Below are 27,613 nucleotides of genomic sequence, written 5' to 3' on the forward strand. Positions count from 1 at the left end.
TAAGATTTTAAGCCAGTTACAGGAAGAAATAGACAACAAAACTATTCTAATGGGGGATCTCAACCTTCCACTCTCAGAATCAGTAAAATCTAACCACAAAATAAAAAAGAAGGAAATTAGAGAGGTTAATACAAATCTAGAAAAATTAGACACGTTAGACCTCTGGAGAAAACTGAATAGGGATAGAAAGGAATATACCTTTTTTTCAGCAGTACATAGCACCTACACAAAACCTGACCATATATTAGGGCATAAAAACATCCAATCAAATACAAAAAGGCAGAAATAGTAAATGCTTCCTTTTCAGGCTATAATTCAATAAAAATTATATTCAATAAAGGGCTAAGGAAAGAAAGACTAAAAACCAATTGGAAATGAAATAATCTAATTCTAGAGAACGAGTGGGTCAAACAACAAATCACAAAAAACAACCCAAAATTTCATTCAAGAAAATGACAATAATGAGACAACATACCAAAACCTATGGGATTCAGCTAGGGGAAATTTTCTAAATAGCTATATAAATAAAACAAAGAAAGAAGAGATCAATGAATTTAGGCAGGACACTAAAAAAGCTAGAAAAGAACAAATTAACCCCCCTAATTAAATACCAAATCAGAAATTTTGAAACTCAAAGGAGATTAATAAAATAAAGACTAAGAAAACTATTGAAATAATAAACAAAACTAAGACTTGGTTTTATGAAAAAACTAACAAAATAAATAAGCCTTTGGTTAATATGATCAGAAAAAGGAAAGGGAAAAAACCAAATCATCAGCATCAAAAATGAAAGGAGTGAACTCACCACCAGTGAAAAAGAAATTAAAGCAATAATTAGGAGCTATTTTGCCCAACTCTATGGAAGCAAATCCGACAATCTAACTGAAATGGATGAATATTTACAAAAATATAAATATAACAGAAGAGGAAATAAATTACTTAAATAGTCCCACCTTAGAATAATTGAACAAGTCACTAATGAACTCTCTAAGAAAAAAAAATCTCCAGGACCAGATGGATTCTCAAGTGAATTCTACCAAACATTTAAAGAACAATTAATTCCAATATTATGCAAACTATTTGCAAAAATAAATAAAGAAGTACTGCCAAATTCATTCTATGACACAAATATGGCACTGATATAAACCAGGAAGGGCCAAAATAAAGAAAGAAAATTACAGACTAATCTTCCTAATGAATACTGATGCAAAAATTTTAAATACACTATTAGCAAAGAGATTACAGCAACTTATCAGCAGAATAATACACTATGACCAAGTAGGATTTATGCCAAGAATGCAAGGCTGGTTCAATATCAGGAAAACTATTATCATAATCGACCATATCAATAACAAAACCAACAGAAATCATATGATAATCTCAACGGATTCAGAAAAAGCTTCAAAATACAGCATCCATTCCTATTAAAAATACTAGAGAGTATAGGGATAAAGGGAGCTTTCCTTAAAATAAAAAGCAGTATCTATCTAAAACCTATAGCAAGCATTATCTATAAAGGAGAGAAGCTGGACACATTTCCAGTAAGATCAGGGATGAAACATGGATGCCCATTATCACCACTATTATTCAACATTGTACTAGAAAGGTTGGCTTTATCAATAAGAAAAGAAAAAAAAATTAAAGGAATTAGAACAGGCAATGAAGAAATAAAACTATCATTCTTTGCAGATGATATGTTGATATACTTAGAGAATCCTAGAAGTCATCCAAAAAGCTACTGGAAACAACTCACAGCTTTATCAAAGTTGCAGGATATTACCCACACTTTAAATCATCAGCATTTCTATATATGACTGACAAAGCCCATCAGCAAGAGATAGAAAGAGAAATTCCATTTAAAATTACTGTAGACAAAATAAAATATTTGGGGTTTAGCTGCCAAGACAAATTCAAGAACTATATGAACACAATTACAAAACACTTCTCATACAAATAAAATCAGATCTAAACAATTGAAAAAATATCAATTGTTCATGGCTAGGTTGAGCTAATATAAAAATGACAATTCTGCCTAAATGACTCTACTTGTTCAGTGACATACCAATCAAACCGCCAAAACGTTACTTTATAAAACTAGAAAAAAATAACAAAATTCATCTGGAAGAACAAAAGGTCAAAAATATCAAGGGAATTAATGAAAAAAAAAATACAAAGGATGGTGGTTTAGCAGTACCAAACCTAAAATTATATTTTATATATATATCTTTTATAGAGCAGTAATGAAAACCATTTGGTATTGGCTAATAGAGTGTGGATCAGTGGAATAGATTGATACACAGAACACAATAATCAGGGCCTATCACAATCTAGTATATAAAAAGTCCCCAAATTCCAGCTTCTGGAATAAGAATTCACTATTTGACAAAAATTGTTGGGAAATCTGTAAAATAGTATGTCAGAAACTCAGCATAAACCTACATCTCACACCCTATGCCAAAATAAGATTAAAATGGATACATGATATGGGTATAAAGGATAATACCATAAACAAATTCAAAAAATAAGGGATAATTTACCTATCAGATTTTTGGAGAAGGGAGGAATTTATGATCAAAGAAGAACTAGAGAATATTATCAAAGACAAAATAGACAACTTTAACTATATTAAATTTAAAAGTTTCAGCACAAATGAAACCAACAGAAACAGAATCAAATGGGAAGTACAAAGCTGGGAAAAAAATCTTTAGAGACAATATTTCTGATAAAGATCTCATTCTAAAATATATGAAGAATTGTGTCAAATTTATAAGAATAAAAGTAATTCTCTGTAATGAGCCAGAACTCTGGAAAAATGTACTTGAAACAAGGATTTTTACAATAAGGTGTTAACTCAATGGAATTGATAAGACAATGGTTATCTAGTTTAGAATGGTTCTCTAGTTCAGTATGATTGATTTAATCTTACAACAAATAATAGTTCCCTAGTGATATAATAATTGGCTTATATTCAGTATGATGAATTGATTTAATTGTAACAGAGTATATAAACTGGGTTCAAATTCAGCCAGAAGAGAAAAGACTTGACCACCACCCTGGTGGCTCTCCTGCCTCCTGCATTCCTCCACTGAAACCAAGACCTATTCTGGAGGACCTCCAGAAAGCTAGCTCGACCCTAGGCGAAGGAGATAGACTGTGAAGGAGATAATAAAGACTTTGGACTTTATCCCTGATTATCCACATGGTGATTATTCTGCTGAAACCAAGGTCCATTTGAGGACCTCCAGAAAGCTAACTGGAACATTATAATTCACCAACTGATAAATGATCTAAGGATAGGAACAGACAATTCTCAGATGAAGAAATTAAAGCCATTTATAATTATATTAAAAAAATACTCTAAATTACTATTGATTAGAGAAATGCAAATTAAAACACCTCTGAATTATCACCTCACACCTCCCAGATTCGCTAAGATGACAAGAAAAGATAATGATAAATGTGGGAGGGAATGTGGGAAAACTGAAATACTAATGCATTGTTAGTGGAGTTGTGAAATGATCCAACCATTCTGGAAAGCAATTTGGAACTATGCCCAAAGAGCTATAAAACTGCATACCTTTTGATCCAGCAGTGCCATTAGTGGGTCTGTATCCCAAGGAAATCATAAAGAAGGAAAAAGGACTCACATGTGCAAAAATGTTTGTAGTAGCTCTTTTCATGGTAGCAAAGAATTGGAAAAGGAGGAGATCCCATCAATTGGGGAATGGCTGAACAAGTTGTGGTACATGAAGGTAATGGAAATATTCTATAAAAAATGATAAGCAAGTTGATTTTAGAAAGGCTTGGAAAGATTTACATGAACTGATACTGTGCAAAACAAACAGAACCAGGAATACATTGTATACAATAATAGCAAGAATGTGTGATGATCCACTATGAAAGGCTTGGTTCTTCTTAGTGGTTCAGTGATCTAAAGCAATCCCAATAAATCTTTGGCCAGAAAATGCCATCTGCAAGAAGAGAAAGAACTAAGGAGACTGAATGTAAATCAACACATGCTATGTTTCTTTCTTTCTTTTTTTTTTTTTTAACTGTCCCATGGCTTTTCACTTTTGCTCTGATTTTTCTCTCCTAACATGATTCATAAAGTAATCTGTTCTAAAAATAAATAAACTCACTACAATAAAAATAAACAAATAAAAATTGGAATGTGCCTAAAGAACAAGTAAAATTCACTTCACAAAGTCTAGACTCCAGATTTTTAACCTGTGGTCCATAGGCCTGAAATTGTGTGTGTGTGTGTGTGTGTGTACACTTATATTATATATATGTGTATATATATATATATATATATATGTATGTATATGTATATGAATACATTTCAGGAACTCTGTAAAGTAGAATGTGGAAAAAAACCCTTTATTTCAACATAATTCATGTTCTTTGTAATTCTATGTATTTTACTTTATACATTTAAAAATATTGTCTACACAAAGTCTCTACCAGACTACAAACTGGATAGAGGACACACTAAAAAAAATTTTTAAACAAAAAACCCTGATCTAGACCTTTCAGAAATCAATTATAGCAAATTATTCTCTTTGTAATAGATGAAACCATATAAAACAGGGATTCTTAAGTGTTGGGTTTTTTTTTGGGGGGGGGAGTTATATCATAGGAGCTTTTGGCAGTCTGCTGAAACCATGTTTTTACAGACCAATATTTTTAAATACATAAAACACAGAGAATTATAAAGAAAACCAAATATAATGAAAAGGTTATCAATGGAATCCATGATCTAAAAGAACCACTCATTATTGATAGCTTCATAAAAAACTTCTGCCCTTATACTTCACTTATAATCATAGTTGTAAGAAAAAAAGCTACAAAGGCATGTTTATGAATTACCACACATGAAATAAAGTAAATCAACACACAATGCCAGGAATTCAAGATGCTTTAGACAGTTACTAGTTTAGTTTTGAATTTAAGCAATACCTCTTACCAAGTTTCAGTAGCCAAAAAAAAACCAAAGCATTCATGTGTCCAGCAGGATTTTATCAGTTTGAATCTGTTTCAAATCATTTCTGGAGCACCTGATGCTTTTTGACAGTGGAGAGAAAACGTAGATAGTAATACAACCTACCTGGAAATGTGGGTGTTATTTGTATAATATTGTATTTGGCAGGGGAAAAAAGAACATTAAAATGATATGAGCAAAGATTGATTAAAATGTTAAGACTTACTGAAGGGAATTGATCTGTAATTGTCAATTGAAAAATGAAACATTTTATAGATCTTCCTTAAATTATCTAGTTGTTAGAGCATTTTAACAAGAAGTGAGTACTGATTTAATAAGGATACCAACATTAGTCAGGTAACTATATCCTAGCAATTTTGTAACTAAGAACTAAGGCATTATAAATTTGTGAAGGGGTTATGATACTACCATTGTTTAGAATATCAACAATTTCACACTTGGATGTATGACTGCAAAGAACAAAAAGTGGAATTATTAAGCTCTTGGAAGTCAAATAGAGAATACTAATATGCAAAATGTAAAAAAGGTTTTAAAGATTTGATTAACAAACGCATCCAATTTGACTTAAGATGGCCCAAACCCTAGGGAAGCACTTTTACATCAAGAAAATAATGGTCAGGAGCAGAAGTGTCAACTCACAGAAGTACAACTCCTGAGTACTACCCAAATTCAATTAAAATGTAACTGAGAAATGTGTAACAAAATAAATACTCAACATGGCTATTAATCTGGTTATATGCTGAAATGTTGGAATATAAAGGATTAATAACTACTTTTCATTCTGAAAGATAATTATACTCAACCTAAGAATAGCTCTGAGGTTAGAACTATCATCTAACGGTATATACTCTATATGTCAATAATTTTTATCAAGTAAATCTACTGTATCTATAATCAAGAAGAAGTGAATTATGATAAAAAAAATACAATCTATATAACAAGTAACTGACCCTTGCAGACTCATTTTATTCTCTAGGGGAATACTACTGAGAAAATAATAAAAGTTTGTTTCAGAATGGAACATTATATGAAATGCTAACTTGATATTACAGAGAATCAGGAAAGAATTAGTGTTCCCTTGTAGATACTGCCATGAAGGCACAATATAATAATTCTAAACATTCAGTTCAAAAGAAGGATCTTTTATCAACTAAAACAGATTTTCATTGCTTACAAAATGCCTAGTGACGTATAAATGTATAAATCTGCTCAATGTTGAACACAAAGTTTCACCCAACTCATACAACATATTTGAAGAAAACATCAATAAAATATTTGATGTTATGTACTCGATGTGGTTTTTAACTCTACAAAGAAAAGCAAACGTACGTCATTCAAGAAAGTTCATATGAGGAAAGAGGATTAAACACAGAAGCAACCCAACTTTATCTTAATATCCTACTTGCAAAGAGAGTGCATTCAAAAGCACTAGATTAGGTTTTTTTGAACTATCTATAAGGAAAGTTACAATTATATGATGATACTAAAATAAGACATTCAAGAACTAAAGTTAAAAGTGTAAGACACATCAAGCTAGTTGGAGAGTTTATATAAAATATAACAAGTGAATATGGAGATGTAATTATTTATAAAGGTAAGCAATTCCATGGTGGGGAAAAATCTGTACAATTAACTTTTCCTCTATGCTTTACAATATTTATTCATGAGATTTTTATTGACAATAAAGTATTATTATATCTGCACATAAAAATCTTACATGTAAATTTTGTACATTTTGTGAAATTTTGAATTGTATGTATAATTATGAATGAGAATGAGTATTTTTGTTTATATATTTATTTGTCTGGTATAAGAAAAAGTTTTATTATAAAAACCTGTTAAGTTGGGCAGCTAGATGACATTGTAAATAGAATGCCAGGCTTGGAGTCAGAAAGACGAATCTTTCTAGCCTCAGATACTAACTGTGTAACCACTTAACCATCTGACTCAATTTCCTCATTTGTAAAATGAGCTGGAAAAAGAAATGGCAAACAATTACAAGCATTATCTTTGCCAAGAAAACTTCAAATGGGGTCACAAAGAGTGAGACACAATTGAAATGACTAAAAAAATTAATTATATAAAGATTTTTTACTTTTTGTTTTATAAATGTCAGGGTGGGTTTCACCTTGAAACTTTAACTTTCAGGAGACTGAAAGTGTTTATCAGGAAGGATATCATATGCTATTCTCAATAAGGTCATTTGGAACAACTTAGTAATAAAATGGTCAAAAAATCTTTTTATACAAAGGAAAGAATTCTTAAGAACTATTATTAAAGGACATAAGGACCACTATTACAGATGAATCTTGTGATGTCTAAAAGAAAAAAGCATTTTAGTTTAATTTAAAAAAATGCTTAAACATGTATACAGAAACCACACCTTTTACATGAGATTTCAGGGATTTGGAATAAAAAAAAATTAAATACACCATAAAGAGAAAGACTAAAATCACACTATAAATTATTTTGGTCATCCTAAATTTATAGTGTGATTTTAGTCTTTCTATTGAATGTATGTGAATAGTATAATTCTTTAAAGGAACAGAGAAAGAACTTTTATTATTTTAAATCTAGAAAAACATGATTTAAAAAGAAACAGTTCAAGGATACAAAATGGAATGTGAACCATGTACACAACTTACACAACTTATGTAGCCCATCAATCTAATAATATGTAACTAGTTTATGATTTAAGAGGAAAAAAAACAAGAAGAAATCATATAAGCTTTTGAGACAAAAACATGATTTAACAACTTAATTGGGATTAAGTGACTTGCCCAGGGTCACACAGCTAGGAAGTATTAAGTGTCTCAGGCCAGATTTGAACTTAGGTCCTCCTGACTTCAGGGCCAAAGACAAATTTTTTTTCCCTTACATTTCTTTCTTTTTTAAATTATAACTTTTTATTGACAGAACCCATGCTTGAGTAATTTTTTTAAAACATTATCCCTTGCACTCACTTCTGTTCCAACTTTTCCCCTCCCTCCCTTCACCCCTTCTCCCAGATGGCAAGCAGTCTTATACATGTTGAATATGCAAAGACACAATTTTAAAAGGACTCTATTTTATGGGTTGCTTTTCAAATGAAAGGCAAGTGGCTAAGGGCCTGGAAAGCTTTAAGTCACTGAAAGACACAGAATGTAGAGGAGATAGAAGGCTGAGATTGAGAACTAAATAATGACACAAGAAAAAGCAGAAATCAAAAAGCAGTTTGTTGGAGCTGTTCAGAAAGCATCACCATGACTAGCAGTCACATGACAAGGTAGTTTTAAATGGTTAGGTCTTGATTGAAGAAATGAAGACAACAAATTGAGCTATTATCTTTCAGGACTACTTCAGCTTCAGAAGCCAATTTTCTCATATAAGTATACTGATGTTTTGCTGGACAAAAAAAATTGGTTGTTGGCTTTTTAAATTTGAGCTATGAGCTTTTTTCTGACTGGACAACACAGCATGTAATAACAGAACAGAAAGTCAACCTGATGGATTTTTCACTTCTCTATTTAAATTAAGTAAACTTTCATTTAAGATTAATTTTAAATTAAATGAGCTTGTAAAATGCTTGGAATATAAAACGTTTGCCTAGCCAGAGAACAGTGAAGACTAACAGATAAGCAATTATCCTAGAGATAGTTCTCAAATGGACTGATGCCCTTAAAATCTGTAGTCTCTAGTTCTAATTCACTCTTGAATAGAAAGGTTTTTTCTTCCATCAGTATGATCGAGGTTTATTTGAGGTTTGTGATACACTATTTTTATATATAAGCATCTATGATGTTATTTCTTTTGCCTTATTGATAAGCAAATGGCTATATTTAAGATGTATTATTATTATGAATAATGGGTTATATAAATGGAAATACATCAGAAGGGCTTCAAGAGCAAGAAATAGTTGTAAGGGATTATATTTCTTCTCAACAAGGTTATCCCTGTGATCCTGAGAGATTTATAAGTAATTGTGGAGTGATGGTCCTTCTTTAGGATCTTGGACCTACTAGTGAGAAAATAGATTGGAATTTCTAAGCCAACTCAAGAGAATTAGTAGACATCAATATCCCTAGTATAAGGGTTATATTTTAGAGGACTAATGTAAAGGGTCATTCCAAATAGCCCATACCTCTGTAACAGTGTGCCACCCTGTAACACAAGTATTTAGTTTCACTGCTTCTTTCAGCTCTTCATTTTTTCCATTCACTCTTGGTATCCTTGTGGATAATCCATTGTTTTCTGAGGTCTCTGAGGTTATTTTCTTCCTCTGGAATTTTATCTTGGGTTTCCCTTAACACATAGCATTTCTTTATTGTAGGAAGGTTCTTTTCTCCATTCACTCAAACCTACAGCTTTAGTTCCTGAATTAGGCCTTTGTTGCAGGACTAGGCTCTGCCAGCCCCCTCCCTCCACTCCAGGCTGGAATTGGCTGGTTTTCTTCTGCTGTCTATCACCAGAATTCAGACTTATTTCAGGTCTTGTCTTTTTGTGCTGTCCTATATGAGATGGAGAAGACCAGTGGTATTTTTCTTTCATTTTAAAATTCCATATGGAGTTTATATTCATTAGTAATGTGTTTTTTAGTAAAACTGGGTCCACACAGAGCTCTTCATGTCACCATCTTAACAAGAAATCTTTGTAAATACCAATTTATAATCATCTTCCCCATTCTATGTAAGCTCTTTGAAAACAGGCTGGGTTTACTTTTTATTTGTATTCTTTCTAGCACACATATAATGCTCCTGGCACATGGTAAGAACAATGTTTGTTGATTGATACAAACAAATAATGTCAACCACAGTCTAAAAATCTCCAAGTAAATGTCAATATCATACCTTGGAAGCTAGTTGCAATGGTTAGCTTTCCTATATAAGTAGAAAAATTAAAATTTACTATATTGGTACAATTCTCAACTATCTTTCATCATTATATAATTCATTTACATAGAGTATTTTATCCATATTAAAATAGTATGGTATGGTATAACAGAAAAAGCTTTATACCTGGAATCAGAATAATTAGATTTGCATTCCAGTTTTCTGTAGCTGTGTAACTTTACCACTGGGGATTACTGCCTTCAGGTATAAAATAAGGGATTAGAGGGAATAATCTCTAAGATCTTTTCCAGGTCAAATATTCTGCGATACTGCAAAAAAGTATTAAAGAATATATAGATGCAATATGACATAAATGTAGGGGGGAAATGCCAGATTCAGGGAAATTATAATCAAATATTCTGGGATGCCATTAGGAAAAGAGTCGTGAAAAGGATGGTATCTCTCTCTCAAGGACAGAAAAGCTAAAAGCATATACAAAGTCAGAGATCTATCTAAATCACTTAAAGAACAGCAGACTTGGGGTGGGAGATGGAGGAGAGGTTGTGCATTTCAGTGATCTCAATACAAGGACAAGAGAAGCAACATGGTGCAATAAGAAGGCCAGGTTTGGTGTCAGAAGAGGTAGGGTCAAGCCCCAAATATGCCACTTTCAACCTATTCAACCTTGGATAAGTCATTTAAGTCCTCTGTCTTCCATTTCCTAAAACATAAAACTAAAAGCAACTAGGAAGCATCTGAATTGCCTTTCAGCTCCAAACTATGGTCCCATTTAGGTTTTTAGAATGATTTTTAGAATTATCAAAATCAAGCAGAAATGTAATCTTTCATGAAAAAAATATGTAAAAATGCCCCCAGTCTTAAATGTCAAGGAAAGAATTCTGCAAATATTTCAAAAGAATGAGATGTGTATGGATATATGACTGTCTACACCTACTATATCTTCCCACACCAGAACAATGCAGGAATTTTTGAAGCCCATCTATAATCAACTGTAACCTGTCGCCATCAAATCCCAAAGTATATCTGATTTAGTAGATAGGTATGTGTGGGGGAGGGAAGAGTTAAGAAAGAAGAGCTAAGTGCCTTGTCCAAGGTCACAAAACTACCAAGTGTCAGAAGAGGGATTTGGTTTGGGGCCTTCCTGATTACAAGTCCAAGCACTTTTCTTAAATAAAAAGAATAGTTATGAATGAACTAAAAGTCGGGAAGATATTTATTAGTTATATGACCCTAGGTGACTTACGTAACCTCTTTGGGTTCACTCAAGAAACTGAAGGGTTTAGATACAACCTCTGAGGCTTCTTCCAACTTTAAATCCATGGTTCTATGGTGCTATGAAGTCATATTTCCCATGTCCAGGATGTTAAATTGCCTTCTTCCTCTCAAAAGAGCTTTCTAATAAAATGCTATGGCATAATTAACAAGGTATGAATCTAAAAACTACTTACCTAATGAACTAACTGTGCTTACTAATAAAAAGGAAACTAACAAATCATGATAAAATAAGCTGCTAATAAACGCAAGTTTCTGAGTATTTACTTTTTTTTTTTTACATAAAAGCAAATGGAGAGAAATTTTTAAACAGCTATAAAAACTATCAACACACAATTCTTACACTGTTTTTATTCCCCTAAAATTGTGATTATTGGCCAAATAATACAACTGTAAATTAATCTAAAAACAAATCATTCAATTACTAATAAAGGAAACAAAAAGATAAATTCTTAAACTTTTTGCACTTGCCATGGTCATATGAATATGTGCATTTTAAGGTTCTGAAAACTTCAATTTTGGAGATGTGTTTACTGAATTTTCTATCAACCTGAAGATTTCTTGTTTTCCACAAACTCAAAGTTGGAAATTTGCCAAGAAAGAGGCTGTTGACCACAGGGAATTTCCTAATTTGCCAAAGAAACCCATGACAATTAATTTTAATGTAAATAAAGATCTTTTCTATGGGCAAAATTCAGTGTATTTTCTACACAGCAAGAATCAAAGCAAAAACAGCAAATAGAAAAAAATGAAGAACTGCTGATACAAGATAAATACAAAATTCAAAAACCATAAGAATCTCATTATTTTCTCATTCACAATCTACCAAAAAAGTGGAATAAGACAACTTGGCCTCTAAAACATATTATATATTTTTAAAGTATATTCACACAACTTGCAGACTACTTTCATACACAATAGTTAAGAAAGTTTTCATATATTACTTATGTTTTATTTACATCCTTTTACAAATACCTTTTAGTGACATCCACATCTTTTAGTAAAACAGAAGCTAGAACCTACATCATTACCCAAAATCATTACCCAAATCCATGTATTTGGGTAAATGGGAAGAATTAGTGGCAAATATTGTCTTGAAGCTCTCTCAAAATTAGAAAATTTATTCTTCCTATATGAAGTAAAAAATATGCAAACACTAGCACTATATTGCAGCTTTTTGGTGGGGTTTCCCCCACTCAGTAACACTTAATATTTTAACAGCAAAAATTATACCTGAATGAACATTTTCAAAACTTGGCTCTCTATATTACAAATATAGTTTGATGTACTTTGTGTTAGAAACCACTAAAAGTATTTTAGCTCTACCAATTGAACATTTTTTACCCACATCAATGAAGACCCAAGTGATTTTCAATATTTTGTCAACATTATGGATAATAATTATTTCTCCTATCTTTAGTTCTCAGAAATCTTGTTTTATAGAATGCTATAAAAACCATTTTTAAATATTCCCAATCGTCCACTAGGGTCTTTCCCTGATTCACCACAGTAGTAAATCACAAGTTCTAGATCATAGGTCTCATGCCAGAGAAGGCTTTAGTTAAGAAAGTAGTCCAAGAAGTACACGAGCACACACAACACACACTGTCTCTGTCTCTCTCCCCTCTCCCCACCACCCCCTGGTCTCTGTTTCTCTGTCTTTGTGTCTATCTCTTTCTCTCTAGGCTCCAGCAGCCAATCTAACTGAAGTCAAAGAAACAATAAAAAGAAGTGTTATTTTTTTGACTAGAGCAACTGTTAAGCAATCTGCAATGGCAGCAGTCATGCTGAAAATAATCAAAGTTCTCCAGAATATGAAATCATGTTCTTTTGAGAATATTTCTAACAGGAATTAGCTTTTTGCAGAATCTACCCTAAAAGACTGTGCCTGACCAGAAAAGAAGCTACTTAAAATAGTTCTCATTCAACAGATTGTTTGAAAGAAAAAGTAACTGGCTGATAATTTTGTTTTAAGATGATTATATAGACAATACATGTGCAATTTAATTAACTTAGTTTTGGAGAGGTGGGTTTTTTTTTGGTGGGGGGAGGGAGTAAAAGGAAACACTCAAACTCAAAACTAAAAAGTACTAAAACTTACATCAACAAAAACAGGTTGGAGTCCAAAACCTTAATTCATCATATTCAGGACCCTACTTTCATAGTGCCTGAGAAAAACAATGTGCTCTAGGAAAACAAATACAGACTGTAAAAGCCTAATAATAAAGCTATAATACCTACCTCACAAAGTTCAAATAATTATGTAAATGTTATGCCAATTTTAAGGTACTATATAGGTGCCAGTTATTACTAATATTATAGACAAAATATAGGGCCACTTGATAGAAGGAAAAATTGATCTTACTTTCTCCTACATAGCATGAGAGTTTGTGAGGAAATTTAATTTGAGTAGGTAGTTAATTAAGCTGCTCTTTCAACTACAATATGACAATGGAAAACATGATTATTGCTTTTGACATAGATATTACATATTCAGTGTTTGATAAAGCGAACTCCCAATACAAAATTAAAAATTCAATTCTATTATTTTTAAATTTTTGTTACAGAAAAACTAAACATACTTAAGTTGAAAACAAGTAACTAAAGAAATACAGAAGCTGCAGACATAAGCCACAATATCTTCAAGTAACTGAGGTCAGATAAAGTAATTTTAACAAAATTCTAGCCAAAATGACATGCTAAAAAATAGAATTTTGAAATACTAGTGGACAAAGTACACTAAAGTAAGTGCCCAAATGCCTAAATGAATCATCTTTACTTTATACAAAGAAAAAGCTAGTCTGTCACAAGAGTGGAATGTAATAAGCCATTGGTTAGGAAAAGAATGCCATCAATAATGGATTCAAAATTATTTTCACTAAGTAATTACAGAAACATTTTTTGCGTGTCTATAACAAATGATTCAAAATGCATAAGACCAGCTTAATGACCAAACTACATATTTAGTTATCTAAATATACAGGAATACAGAGAAATATAACATGAAGCAATACTACTAAGTAATACACTGCAGTAGTTTCACTTGGCAAAGTTTTCTTCTTGTAGCTTGGTTACTTACCTCCACTTGTTGCATCTTGCTCTTCCCCTTCAGGAAAAGTAACCTGGCTTGGCAAACTATTCCTAGATCGAGTGACTGATTCTAACTGTGAAGCCCTTCCCAATAAAGATAGTTCATCTAGCACTTCTCCTTCTTTGGCCTCAAGATCTGATTTTGAAGTAGTTAGTGGTTTAATGCTCCCTGGTGCCATTAGTCTATTTGCATCATTCAAACATGCAACAGTACCACTGTCTAGGCTCAATACTCGAGCACGACTCTTGGCACTATTTGTGCTATTAGTCCGACGTGATGACCGCTTTTTGTTAGTTCCTTCAGGACCCACATGAGTCTTGTGTGTATGTTCAGAATCAGCACTTCTTTCTTTATTAATGTATTTGGTCTTTAAAGCACTGTACTTTCCTTCAGGAGATTGACATGAATGGGAGGTGGTACTGGAAGAGCTATCACTGCTGAACTGATGAGCTGATTGCATGCTTGAAGTTCTACTCAAATCACTTTGATCACTTGAGTCTTCATCATGACAAAATATAGCACTGTGAGGTTTGGTAGCAGATATACCTCGAAAAGAAACATATTCCCTGTGACGACTTGAATCAAAACTGCTAGCTCTCTTTTTTCCTGTTCGTCTCCTGCCTGACTTGTGAGCAGAGGCTGTGCGGTAGATTAAGCTCGAGGACTTAGGGCGCACATCTCCTTCCTTTTGTTTTCCACCAACATCCTTACAAAGTCTTGAGTCAACTGAAACAGTTGATTTATCACTCTGCTCTTCTCTTTTGTCAGTTTTTCCAACAGTCTTGTCTGTTTGTGTAGTAAATTCATTTGCATGAGGATTTTTATTAGCTTCTTCAGATGCTGAGATACTAAGACCCTTCTGACTATGCACATCATCTAAGGCATTGGAATCTGTGGCTTCCTGTACATCACTATTTGTACTCAATTTCAAAGCAGTCATTTCACTGCTAGTCCTTTTATCACTGGTATAGCTACTATCTTCCTCTTGGTTAACAGAGATCTCTTTTTTCTTACCATTTTTTTTCCCTCCTCTAGGAGAATCTTCATGCTCTGATAAGATACTTTCTATGTGAGTTGAACTAGTCTGTTCACTTTTATAGCTGCTGATGGTACTGTTAGTATCCCGATCAGTTCCACTGCAATAGCTTTCTGTTGAGCCACTACTCCTCGTACTCAGGCTCCTTAAGCTGTCTACACTTTTGTCTGCTTTCAAAGGTTTATTCTTGCCACTTTTTGCAAGAGGTTGTGGACTGCAGCTTTTCACTTCACCACGAAGCTGAAAATCTCCAGATAAACAAGAATTTTCTCCTATAGATTCTTTGGATCCTGAATGAGGTTTGGAACCTTCTAACTCACTGACTGGATCCAGACCCCGCCTTTGCTGGTAGAGGGGAAAGTCATTTAGAGATGCATCTGGAAAAGCTACAGCAGAGCTGGAGGTTCTTGGAACACCTCGAGGTCGGTGGTCTTTCCTATAAGAATGTGAATGCAATGGTACAAGAGAAGCTACTTCTGTGTCACAGGCATTAGACAGAGATTGATCCACATGATGGTGGTGGTTTGGGGAGCTTGCTTTGTCATTGAAGTCCCTTGGTAAGTCCTGTCCACAAGAAGATAATGAAGGCTGGATAGAGATGAAGGAATCATTGGAGACTGGTTGGAAAAGCTTCCGATCAGCTGCCAAATCTGTTTCAAACACATATTTGGAAAGGTTAACACAAATCTATTATCTGCTTTCTAATACTTAACAATGGAAGGAATTCATAATATACAATAAGCAAGGATAAACAATTTCTTAAGTAGTACAGTGGCAAACTGCCAACCACTCACTGTTGATATGATTCCTAATTTGTAACTATACAAAGAAACCACTCTATGGATGGAATGGACAAAAATCACATCTATATGGTTAACTAACTGACTTGGAAAAAGTTTAGTAGAATTTCAATGAAAAGAATATACGTAATTGATTAAAATTACACAGAAATCTTCTGAAAGATTAAAGCTATTTTACAAATCAACAGAGAAATAATTTGAAACAGGAAAATATATATCTAACAATACCTAATCAATAGGGTTAAAAGATCATAATGAGACAATTCTACTATTTAGTAAAAGAGAGGGAAAGGAAAGATTAAGAATTAATCACAGTTTCTGTTTGTCACCATATTTGACCCAAGTAGGACTCTTATCATATTTGTAAATAACAAAAAAGAAGATTGCATCTGAATGTATCATTTTCATCTTAAAGTTTCATCACCATAAAGTTAAATAAGGATATTACTAAAAATCTTTATGCCATATTATATCAAGTCTAGAGTATATCAAAATATTCATATATGAAACATGTATGTGACATAGATAAACACTAAATATCTGAATAATTTTCATCAACTTTCTCTATACAAAGCTAAAAATTATAAAAGAGAAAACATTTTACTATTAACCCACCATAACTGTAACTGCACTAAGGCAATGTAATTACTTAGCTTTTGAGGGGGATGGGGGAAGAAGGTGGTAAGAGGTTAACCTGGACCTATAATAATAACCAACAAATAACCCCCCAAAAATCTCCTATTAAAATGTAATAGATTCAATCTTAATATGAAATTAAGAAAATGTTATAGATCTTGCATTTTGCCAATATAAACTTTTAGATTAGTTTAAATTAAATGACCTTGAATAGCATAGGCCTAGATCTATAGTTTTAATGACATGGAATTTCTAACAGGAAATTCCCTCTACTAATGGAGGTCAGCATCTTTTTTTTGCAACTTAGTTTTAGAGAACATCCTCAAGTACTGAAAGATTAAAGGACCTGTTCAGAATTACTGACTCAGTATGTTTCAAAGATGAGACTTAAACTTAAATCTTTCTAATTGAAAGGCCAAGTTTTCTACGTATTATGCCAGATTGCTTCTTAACTGTAGATAAGAAATTAAAATTAACTGAGAACAACTGTTAGTATCATAATAGCATGGATTTAGAATTAGAAAGGAATAAAATACCTTTGGAGTCCCCCCCCCCCAAATTAAGTGCAATAAAAAACTTGAAAATGTCTTAAGTCTCTTGACTGATTAAGGTATTGACCATACCTTAATAAGCCGGAACTTAAATATTCTCTTACACACACACACACACACACACACACACACACACACACACACACTCATTCTCTCTCTCTCTCTTTCAATAACAAAGTAATCACAAACACATGGTAAAAGAGAATAAAATATTAATGAAAAGAATTCAAAAGTAATTTTTAAAAAAAGAACTGATTTTGTATTAATTGCTATTAACATGTTCCAACATTTATATAAAAGTTAAGTTTGCTATGCCCTTTCATGAATAAACTCCTAGCATTATCAAAGGTATGAATATTCCTTTGTAAATGGCACTTGCTGGGTAGCAATATAAGCAAAACAGCACATTCCTAATTATGACACTTTCCCTCTAAATATAATGATTTTCCATACTGGTTTTTGGATCTCCAATCAATTAAACAAACTTATTAAATACACAAATGTCTGGATACAAAGACAAAAACTAGTGTCTCCCCTCAAGAAACTTACATTCTACCAGGAGAAACAACCCAAAAACCTATGAATATATACAAAATACATATGATGTGAATATATAGTCATTTTTATAGGTAGGCATTAATTAGGGCACTGAAAGACCTCATAAGAAACTGTAAAATTCTTAATCGCTTTCATCCATTTTTACACATATATGCATTTTAAAAAATTTTTATACTTATTGATACATTTTGCATTTATGTCATACTTCCCAGAATGAACCATCATTTGTAATAAAGAAAAATAATTAAGTAAATAAATTAAGTAAAAACCTTATCTGACAAGATGTACAGTATTCCGGACTGGAAATTCCCTCCCCCCATCTGTTTTTTTTTTTAACTTTTTATTGACAGAGCCCATGCCTGGGTAGCTTTTTTTTTTTTTACAACATTATCCCTTGCACTCACTTCTGTTCCAACTTCTCCCTCCCTCCCTTCACCCCCTCCCCCAGATGGCAAGCAGTCCTATACAAGTTAAATATGTCACAGTGTATCCTAGATACAATATATATGTGCAGAATCGAACAGTTCTCTTGTTGCATAGGGAGAATTGGATTCAGAAGGTAAAAATAACCTGGGAAGAAAGACAAAAATGCAAGCAGTTTACATTCATTTCCCAATGTTCTTTCTTTGGGTGTAGCTGCTTCTGTCCATCCTTGATCAATTGAAACTGAGTTAGATCTTCTCTTTGTCGAAGAAATCCACTTTCATCAGAATACATCCTCATACAGTATCATTGTTGAGATATATAATGATCTCCTGATTCTGCTCATTTCACTCAGCATCAGTTCATGTAAGTCTCGCCAATCCTCTCTGTATTCATCCTGCTGGTCATTTCTTACAGAACAATAATATTCCATAACATTCATATACCACAATTTACTCAACCATTCTCCAATTGATGGGCATCCATTCATTTTCCAGCTTCTAGCCACTAAAAACAGGGCTGCCACAAACATTTTGGCACATACACAAGTCCCTTTCCCTTCTTTAGTATCTCTTTCTCTCCCATCTGTTATGACAGTTTCATTTTTGATTTCCTTTTCCAAATTTTCATAGGTTTTTCCACTACTCAAACTTCAACTTCCTTTTAGAGAGTGTTTTTTTCATTTACATTTTAGTAGTCATTGTATAAATTGATCTAGGTCTGCTTCTCTATATCACTTCATTAAGATTCCCCCATTTCAAAAGATTCTTCAGTTCTTTAAATTTAATTTATCACTTCTCATTGCATAAAAACATACCATTAAATTAATTTCCATCTACACTAGTTTTTTCAACTAATCAATGGTCTGATGGAAAAAAAAATGTTCATTTAAAACACCTCTAGTCACTGGAAACTCACTACCTTTTCTCATCTCCACTCCATTTTAAGACAGCTTACATGTTTTAATATTAATTTTCTAAACTTAGGCCGTTAGGTGGTATAGTCGAAGTATTGAGCCCAAGTCATTAAGACTCCTCTTCCTGGTCTTAGACAATTACTAGCTATATAACCCTGGCAAAGTAACTCCAACCTGTTTGCCTCAGATCCCTCGTTTGTAAAATGAGCTGGTGAAGGAAATGGGAAATCACTCCTGTATCTTTGCCAAGAAAACACCAAGTAGGGTTACAAAGAGTGGGACACAACATAAATGACTTAATAACAACCTAGGCCCATCTTCCATATTACATCCATTCAGTCCGTCTTCCATATTACACAGCATTTTAAATACCTGAAGCCTATGATGTCTAACACTTGATTACTTCAACCAGGATTCATTTGCAAGGTCTAAAATCCTCTGCTTATCCTATTCATTCATTTCTGAATATGCTCCATTTTTTTTCAATGTTCCTTCTAAAATCAGATGATCATAGGATAATCAATTTATAGGATAACTAGGTATTCCCTTCATTTCACCACTAAAGAAACCGGGGTCAAGAAACGCTAAATGACTTGGATCAGGCTCACAGAGCTTTGTAGCCAGTGGTGTAGTCAGAAAGTGAGACCAGCCAGGTCTTCTAAATCCAAAGATACCTCAGTCTTTTTTATTGGTACCATATACTGTGCCACCTGTGAATTAAGGTAGAACTGATCTTAAAAGACTATTTAATCCATTTACCTTCTTTTAGATAGTTCTAAAAATTAAAGATCTTATTTAAATCTAAAGCTAATCTTTTTCACTTTTTAAGAATTCGAAAGCTATAGAGGCTTCTCTTGGTAAAGCATTTAGGATTTTATCAAATTTAATACCAGATAAGTCTTTCTGATGTTTAAGCAATACTAATCACTTCATCCCTTGGCCATCAGTTCCCTCATCTACAAAATGACTGCATCCTATACTTCTAACTCTTTAGACTACAACATATATCAGATCTTCCCGGTTCTAATTCTCAGTGGACACAGAAAAAAGTTTATTCTCAAATTCTGAAGTATGTGTTTCTAATCACTTTCATCAAATTTGCTGAATGTGGCAAATCAGTTTATTTTATTTTTAATGTTATGATACAATCATTAATCTTTTCCCTGTAGTAAACAGAAAATTCAGAGAAGGAATAAAATAAAACCTCTTCACTTTAATTGGGTTAAAGGTTTCGGAGTAGCCAATTACCATTTCAAGCTCTGAGATCAGGAGAGGGGAATGTGTATCCTATAAACCTTTGTATCTCCCCATTAATAAGAATTTGTTAATCAGAGCCACTCTTATGTATGTTTAAAGGAGGAAGGGAATAAGAATTTCTATTGCATCTATTATGTGTCAGGCACAGCGTTTTACAAACATTATCTCATTTGCTACTAACAACAACTTTGCAAAGTAGGTGCTGTTATTATCCTTATTTTACAGTTGAGAAAAATGAGGCAAACAGAAAAATAAATGATTTGTCCAGGGTGCCAGAGCTAGTATGTTTCTCAGGCTAGATTTGAACTCAAATATTTTTTATTTCAGATCCAACATTCTATTCACTGCACCATCTAGAGCTTCTAAAAAAAATCAACGGGTTCCATTTTATTAGTGAGAACAAAAGTAAAATTTCCAGAGTATAAAAAAAAAATTTAAGTTTCAGAAAATGTGATATAATTTGGTAAAACTAATATAAACAAATAGGGTAAGACATCATACTTTTTTCAGATGAACAAAACACAGTACAAGTTCCATTTTCTTTCTAGGATAAAAGAACCATACCGCTATGAATAAATAACTAAAGATCAAATGAGCTCTCTTAATTGCCACATGGACACGCTGGCATTTATTGTGATTGCTGTATAAACTTTTGGTCCTCTTTTAGTCACACCTTCTTCCCTGCCTTATATTTCTAAAACTGACTTCTTTAAATTCAGTCAGAGGATTGGACATCTGTCCTATGAAATTCTATTTTGTTAGTTTCAATTCCATTGTTCCAATGGACTGCAAGACAGACTAGGATAATAACATTTCTGGTTCTGAACACTATGCCTCTACTAAAAATGCCTACAATCTCACTGATTTTTGGCTGCCCTTTTTGCACTACTACTAATAATGAGATTTCACCAAGTCATAGACAGTGTCTCATACTTGTTATCTTGGTGAACAAGATGGAGATGTGAGTTATATGTTAGCTCAATTAATTAGATTCATAATTAAACAACTAAATCCATATCATAGTGATTAATGGAAAAACGTCAACTAAGACTGAAATCTCAAATAAAATGTCCTATAAAACTATGTTGTTTGTGTTCTGTTCAACACAGTTTTTAAAGACTTGGATGCTAATACAGATGGCATATTTGTAAAATTTACAAATGATACAATGTTAGGAGTAATAACTTGGTGGGCAAAAGTCAAGATCCAAAATTTTTTTTAAAGACAATACAAATAAACTAAAATGAATCATAATTATAATATATCTAAATTTTATAAATTATAATTACAATACATTTCCTACGTGCCTGTTATATTTTACCTTTGTGTCTACATCATTATCTTCAAAATATAACAAGTATATCATTATACCAATAAAAATATAATACAAATACATCAAATACCATACCCTAGACATGAGTTTAAAAATTCAACTGAATAAGCAGCAGAAGACAAGGAGGTATGACTAGACAGTAGTTCATATGAAAAAGTTCTAGAGGTCTTAGCAAACTGTCAGTTCAATAATAGAGGCAAACTGTACCAAACAAGAAAGACATTTGTCTTGCTGTTTTGAGACCTTTATAATCAGACCACATCTAGAACATCATATTCAGTTCTCAATACTCTTTAATAAGGAAAATTACAAAATTCAACCAAGATGGTGAAAGGTCTGGATTTCCTGCCGTAAGAAGAACGAACCACAGAAACACAATGAGGAAATGAGAAAACTTGGGCAACGTGTGGAGGAGAGAAAGAAGGGAGAAGACATGAAAACCATTTAAAAATATTTGAAGAGATTTCTTATTTTTAAAAAGCAAAGACACTTGTTTTCCTTGGCCCCAGGGAGAAAACCCATAAAAACAAGGAGGTAAAAGTTAGAGGCAAGCAGATTTTAACTACGTGTAAAGAAAAAAAAAAAACACCTAAAAATCAGAACTATTCAAATAAGCTGCCTCAAAAGGTATTAAATTCTCTATCTCAAGAGGCTTTGGTATTTTTTATTTTGAAGGATAAATGAACACTTTGGGGACTATTATAAAGGGAATTTATACTGGACTAGGCAACTTTTAATATTTCTGAATTTTTAGAACTGGGTCTGTCAAAACAAAATTAATCACAAGTTGCTATAGTTCCATAAAGGCTGGAAACATTTAATAAGACTGGCATACCCTAAATGCTAACTACAGTACAATTAGTTCAATTCCTTCATTTTACAAATGAAGGCCAAGGAGGTTAAGGGATTTTCCTAAGATTCCAAAGACTGGAATTACATAAGCAATTAGGTAGTAATAGATTACAAAGGTAAAAAAAAATCAAGATTTGAACTCAGATCCCCAAAGTCTAGAGATAGCACTGTTTCCACAGAACCATGTTGCCTCCTAATGCAAAGGCACTTTTGGAAGAACTTGGCAATAATATCTAAGTAATTAAAAATTATGTATAACTGATAATAAAATTCAGTTAGAGATTTTTAGTAAGAAGTCTCACTACACTACACCATGGCTTTATTAAAGTAGCTTTATAAATTTTAGTATCTTACATGTACACTATATATTATCCACAAAATGACAGAAGGCAAAAGACAGGTCATCAAATTTCATCAATATGTATGATCTTAAGAAAGTCCATTAACCAATTTGTACTACAGCTTTTCTCTCTGTAAAGCAAGCATGTTTTATCTGTCAAGTCCTACCTTGGAAGAATTCTATGGAAATAAAATAATATTCATGAACATTAAATCATTCACTCCCAATACTTTCCCATCTTCCTTGACATGGCTCACTTTTTCACTACTTGGAACAGTTCCCTGGAGACCAGACAGTCAAAAACCACCCTGACAAGAATTAATGGACTTTTGCAACTCTGTCCTAGAATTCACTTGTCCTGGTTCGTGAGTACTCGGTTATATGCAAACTCATTTTTTTTTTCTTGATTCATAAAAATTTATTTTTTGCAAAACCTTTTGTTCCAAATTTTCCCCTCCTCCCCCCACAGGCAGGTAGTTCAATACATGTTAAATCTAATATATGTATACATATTTATACAGTTATCTTGCTGCACAAGAAAAATCAGATCAAGAAGGAAGAAAAAAAACTGAGAAAGAAAACAAAATGCAAGCAAATAACAGAGAGAGTGAGAATGCTATGTTGTGTTCCACACTCATTTCCCAAAGTTCTCTCTCTGGGTGTAGTGACTCTCTTCATCACTGAACAATTGGAACTGGTTTCAATCATCTCATTATTGAAGAAAGCCACGTCCATCGGAATTGATTTCTTATGGTATTGTTGCCATGTATAATGATCTCCCGGTTCTGCTCACGTCACTTATCATCAGTTCATGTAAGTCTCTCCAGGCCTCTCTGAAATCATCCTGATGGTTGTTTTCTTACAGAACAATAGTATTCCATAGCATTCATATACCACAATTAACTCAGCCATTCTCCAACTGATGGGCATCCACTCAATTTCCAGTTTCTTGCCACTATAAAAAGGGCTGCCACAAACACTTTTGCACATTCAGGTCCCTTTCCCCCTTCTTTAAGATCTCTTTGGGATATAAACCCAGTAGTAACACTGCTGGGTCAAAGGGTTTGCAGTTTGATAACTTTTTGAGCATAGTTCCAAATTGTTCTCCAGAATGGTTACATTCATTCAATTTCACCAACAATGTATCAGTGTCCCAGGTTTCCCGTATCCCCTCCAACATTCAGTATTATCTTTTTCTGTCATCTTAGCCAATCTGACAGGTGTGTAGTGATATCTCTCTGATCAATAATGACTTGGAGCTGGCTAAGATGACAGGAAAAAATAATGATGATTGTTGGGAGGGATCTTGAAACCTAGTTACTATGATATGAGATTAATGAGAGATCCAACCATTCTGGAGGAGTGAGACTATGCTCAAAATTATCAAATATGCATACCCTTTGATCCAGCAGTGTTACTACTAGGCTATCCAAAGAGATATAAAGAAGGAAGGGACCCTGTATGTGTCTGCAGATATTGTGGCGTATTTATAGTGGCTAGAAACTGGAGCTAGTGGATGCTTCATCAGTGAAGAAAATAGATAAGTGTGGTATGTGAATATTATGGAATATTGCTGTTCTGTAGAAATGACAACAGGATGATTTCAGAAACCTGAGAGTTCGCGAACTGATGCTGAGTGAAATGAGCAGGACCAGGAGATCATTATTACTTCAACAACAATGCTGGATGATGCGGTTCTGATGGACCTGGCCATCCTCAGCAAGGAGATCAACCAAATCATTTCAATGGGACAGTAATGAACTGAACCAGATCAGCCAGAGAAAGAACTCTGGGTGATGACTAAAACCATTACATTGATTCCCAATCCCTATGTTTATGCCACCTGTATTTTGATTTCCTTCACAAGCTAATTGTACAATATTTCAGGTCTGAGTTCTTTTTGTACAGCAAAATAATGGTTTAGTCATGTATACTTTTTTATCTAATTTATATTTTAATATATTTAACATCTACTGGTCATCCTGCATCTAGGGGAGGGGGTGGGGGGTAAGAGGTGAAAAATTGGAACAAGAGGTTTGGCAATTGTTAATGCTGTAAAGTTACCCATGCATATAACCTGTAAATAAAAGGCTATTAAATTAAAAAAAAAAATAATGACTTGGAGCACCTTTTCATGTGGCTACATATAGTTTCAATTTCTTCATCTGAAAATTGTTCATATCCTTTGACCATTTAACAATTGGAGAATGGCCTGAACCATTATAAATTTGAATCACTTCTGTATATATTTTGGAAATGAGGCCTTTATCAGATCCTTTGGATGTAAAAATGTTTTCCCAGTTTATTGCTTCCCTTCTAATCTTGTCTTATGCAAACTCATTTAATCCATCAATGTGACTGGTCCAGGACCAAGCTTCCCACTCCACTCCCCCAGGACATTGTGTCATTTGCCCAAATAACTGTCCTCTTACCTCTTCCTTTCCTTTTTTCTCTAGGAAGAATAATCAAATCAATACTGCCACTGCTTTTGGAAAGGATCCTCTGGCTCCATTCACTACTCATGATTCTGTAGACCAAGACAATTTTTCTCAACAACCACTAAGTTGTCTCTTACATTAAAATCTAAGCTTCCTGAGGGCAGGAACTGTCACACTTTTGTATTTTCTTCCTCAGGGTAAAATCTTGGCTTAAATTAGACAGTGATTTTTCATTTTATTTTTTAGACACCAAATAAATTCAAAACAATATTATAAATTTTAGTTGTCAGCTTAGAAACAAAGGTATATCAAAATACCAGAAAATTTGCCAAAATGCTAACAACTCAAAGACTCCAGCTCCTAACGAAAATCCTAATATTCCTGAAATCTTATGCCATATTTAAACACAGGAAAATCTCACCTTGTTCTTCACTTCCTTCTTTACATAGACTAGAACTCTGTCCAAGGCTTAAACTAATATCATCTGAAGTCTTGGCAGTGTCTGTATCTCCTAAAAAAAATTAAAAGAAGTACATTAAGGGTGTATGTTTATTTCTTAAATGCAAAAAACTGTACCTCATGGCTGGACTAAGGAACTGAATATATGGATTATCTATCCACTAAAGGTATCATTCAATTTTAAGTTAAAAGAATGGAAAAAAGATAAAATGTTATTAATGCACTGTTGCAACTGAAAAAATGCTGGATGAACTGTAAGATTCTGAGCTCCTAAATACACCAATAAACCAAGAAATGAAATTTGGAAAACTGCATAATATTTGCTATTTCTTTTACATTTAAATCATTCTGTAATATGCTACTTTTCTAATAATAGCTTTTAAACTAATGATTCTACTTTCTACCAGCAACATTGAGCACTCAAAAAATTGGCAAATTTGTACCATCTACCCAGTAGACAGCATCTATTTGCTGTCCTCTTCCTATTTTCTTTGGTTATTCTTTGGATGACCATTTTTTAATTTTTTTTTTTTTAGTTTGCCTAAATCTATCACCAAGGTTCTTGAAAATTCATTGAAGACATTGACTATTAATGTTTTGCTTTAGCTTGAAATATATTGTCAGATTGTTCATAGTGAGTTTTTAGATTTAATAGCTTTATAAAAAATTATATTATCTAGGCACACATTAAATGTATCCTTGAAGAAAATATGAGGAATAGGCAGGATTGGTGCAGATTATTTTCTAGAGCAGACAATATCATTATAAAGACACAAACTGATTGACAGGGCACAGAGAATCAAATCTGCCAGTTGTTTATTGAATTTTTTTTAAAGACTCAATAAAATAATATAGATTTTTTAAAAGTTTATCATACAGAGTATCTTTCATATACCTTTTATGTTATAAAATATAATAATAACTCATTAATTATTGATAACAATTCAGAGTGGAAAAATTCTAAGCATACGACTAAAAAACAAAAAATTTCCCTGATCAAGGCAGTCTCTGAGTGTTCCTATAAAGATGAGATTATTCTAATTGGCTTAATCTTTAGAACTCTTTAAGATTACCGTGCATCAATGTAAAAGATTACTCTTAGTGTGAATAGTTACATTTAAGTAGATGAGATTGTATAAACTATGATATACAAGTGGATAAGCAGTCCACTGAATTAGTCCAATCAGAGAGATGTAATATCATGATGGACTACCCATTCAGTTTCATGTGTACTGTTTCATTGCTTTTTGACCTACTTATAATGATAGTTTTTTATTTTATCATATATTATATAGCTAAACAATAACTGTGAGCTAATAATGATGTTAAAAAGATGAAGGTTTGTACCAGCAAATTGGCTGGTGTCACTAAAAGCATCATCTAGTTTTGTTTTTTTTTTGTTTTTTTTTGTTTTTTTCTCAAATATAAGCTAACCTGATCTATTCAATCCTTGGCTTGGCTAATTGCTGAACTCATTATACATAGATTTTAAATTATTTTCTGGTGCAAAAACCTTCTTCTTTAATACAAGTACTAGAGTTAACATGCTTTAACCCTTCCCACGGATGCTGTAATAGGACTCTACAAATAATGAATTGCCACAAACTCAGAAAAAGAATCAAAATAATATGTAGCCCCAAAGGTAATAATATGGATTAAATAAACTGTAAAACTTGATAAAGGATGACTTCTAAAGGAAAAACAATACAAAAGATGTTATTGGGGATATTTATGACCGGGGAAAAGGGTAGATTAGTTATTTAAGGAAAAAAAGAGACAATAGATGAACGGCCTAAATGTTATAGTGGCCACACCTCAAA

At 32.9% G+C, this 27,613-nt stretch overlaps 1 protein-coding gene across 9 annotated transcripts in view; it reads right to left on the reverse strand.

The window, feature by feature from the left end:
* PCNX1 (pecanex 1) overlaps positions 1-27,613 on the reverse strand; it is a 222,299-nt gene that overhangs the window by 127,875 nt on the left and 66,811 nt on the right. For 6 of the 9 annotated variants that reach the window (XM_031952598.1, XM_031952597.1, XM_031952594.1 and 3 more), the window contains exons 5-6: positions 25,756-25,845; positions 14,183-15,880 (exon numbers count right to left, since the gene is read on the reverse strand). In XM_031952598.1, coding sequence (XP_031808458.1) covers positions 14,183-15,880; positions 25,756-25,845 — 1,788 coding nt within the window. The remainder of the gene's footprint in view (positions 1-14,182; positions 15,881-25,755; positions 25,846-27,613) is intronic. The other 3 variants (XM_031952602.1, XM_031952601.1, XM_031952600.1) reach the window with 1 other exon arrangement.

Source organism: Sarcophilus harrisii, chromosome 2 (assembly GCF_902635505.1).
Source record: "Sarcophilus harrisii chromosome 2, mSarHar1.11, whole genome shotgun sequence".
NCBI lineage: Eukaryota > Metazoa > Chordata > Mammalia > Dasyuromorphia > Dasyuridae > Sarcophilus > Sarcophilus harrisii.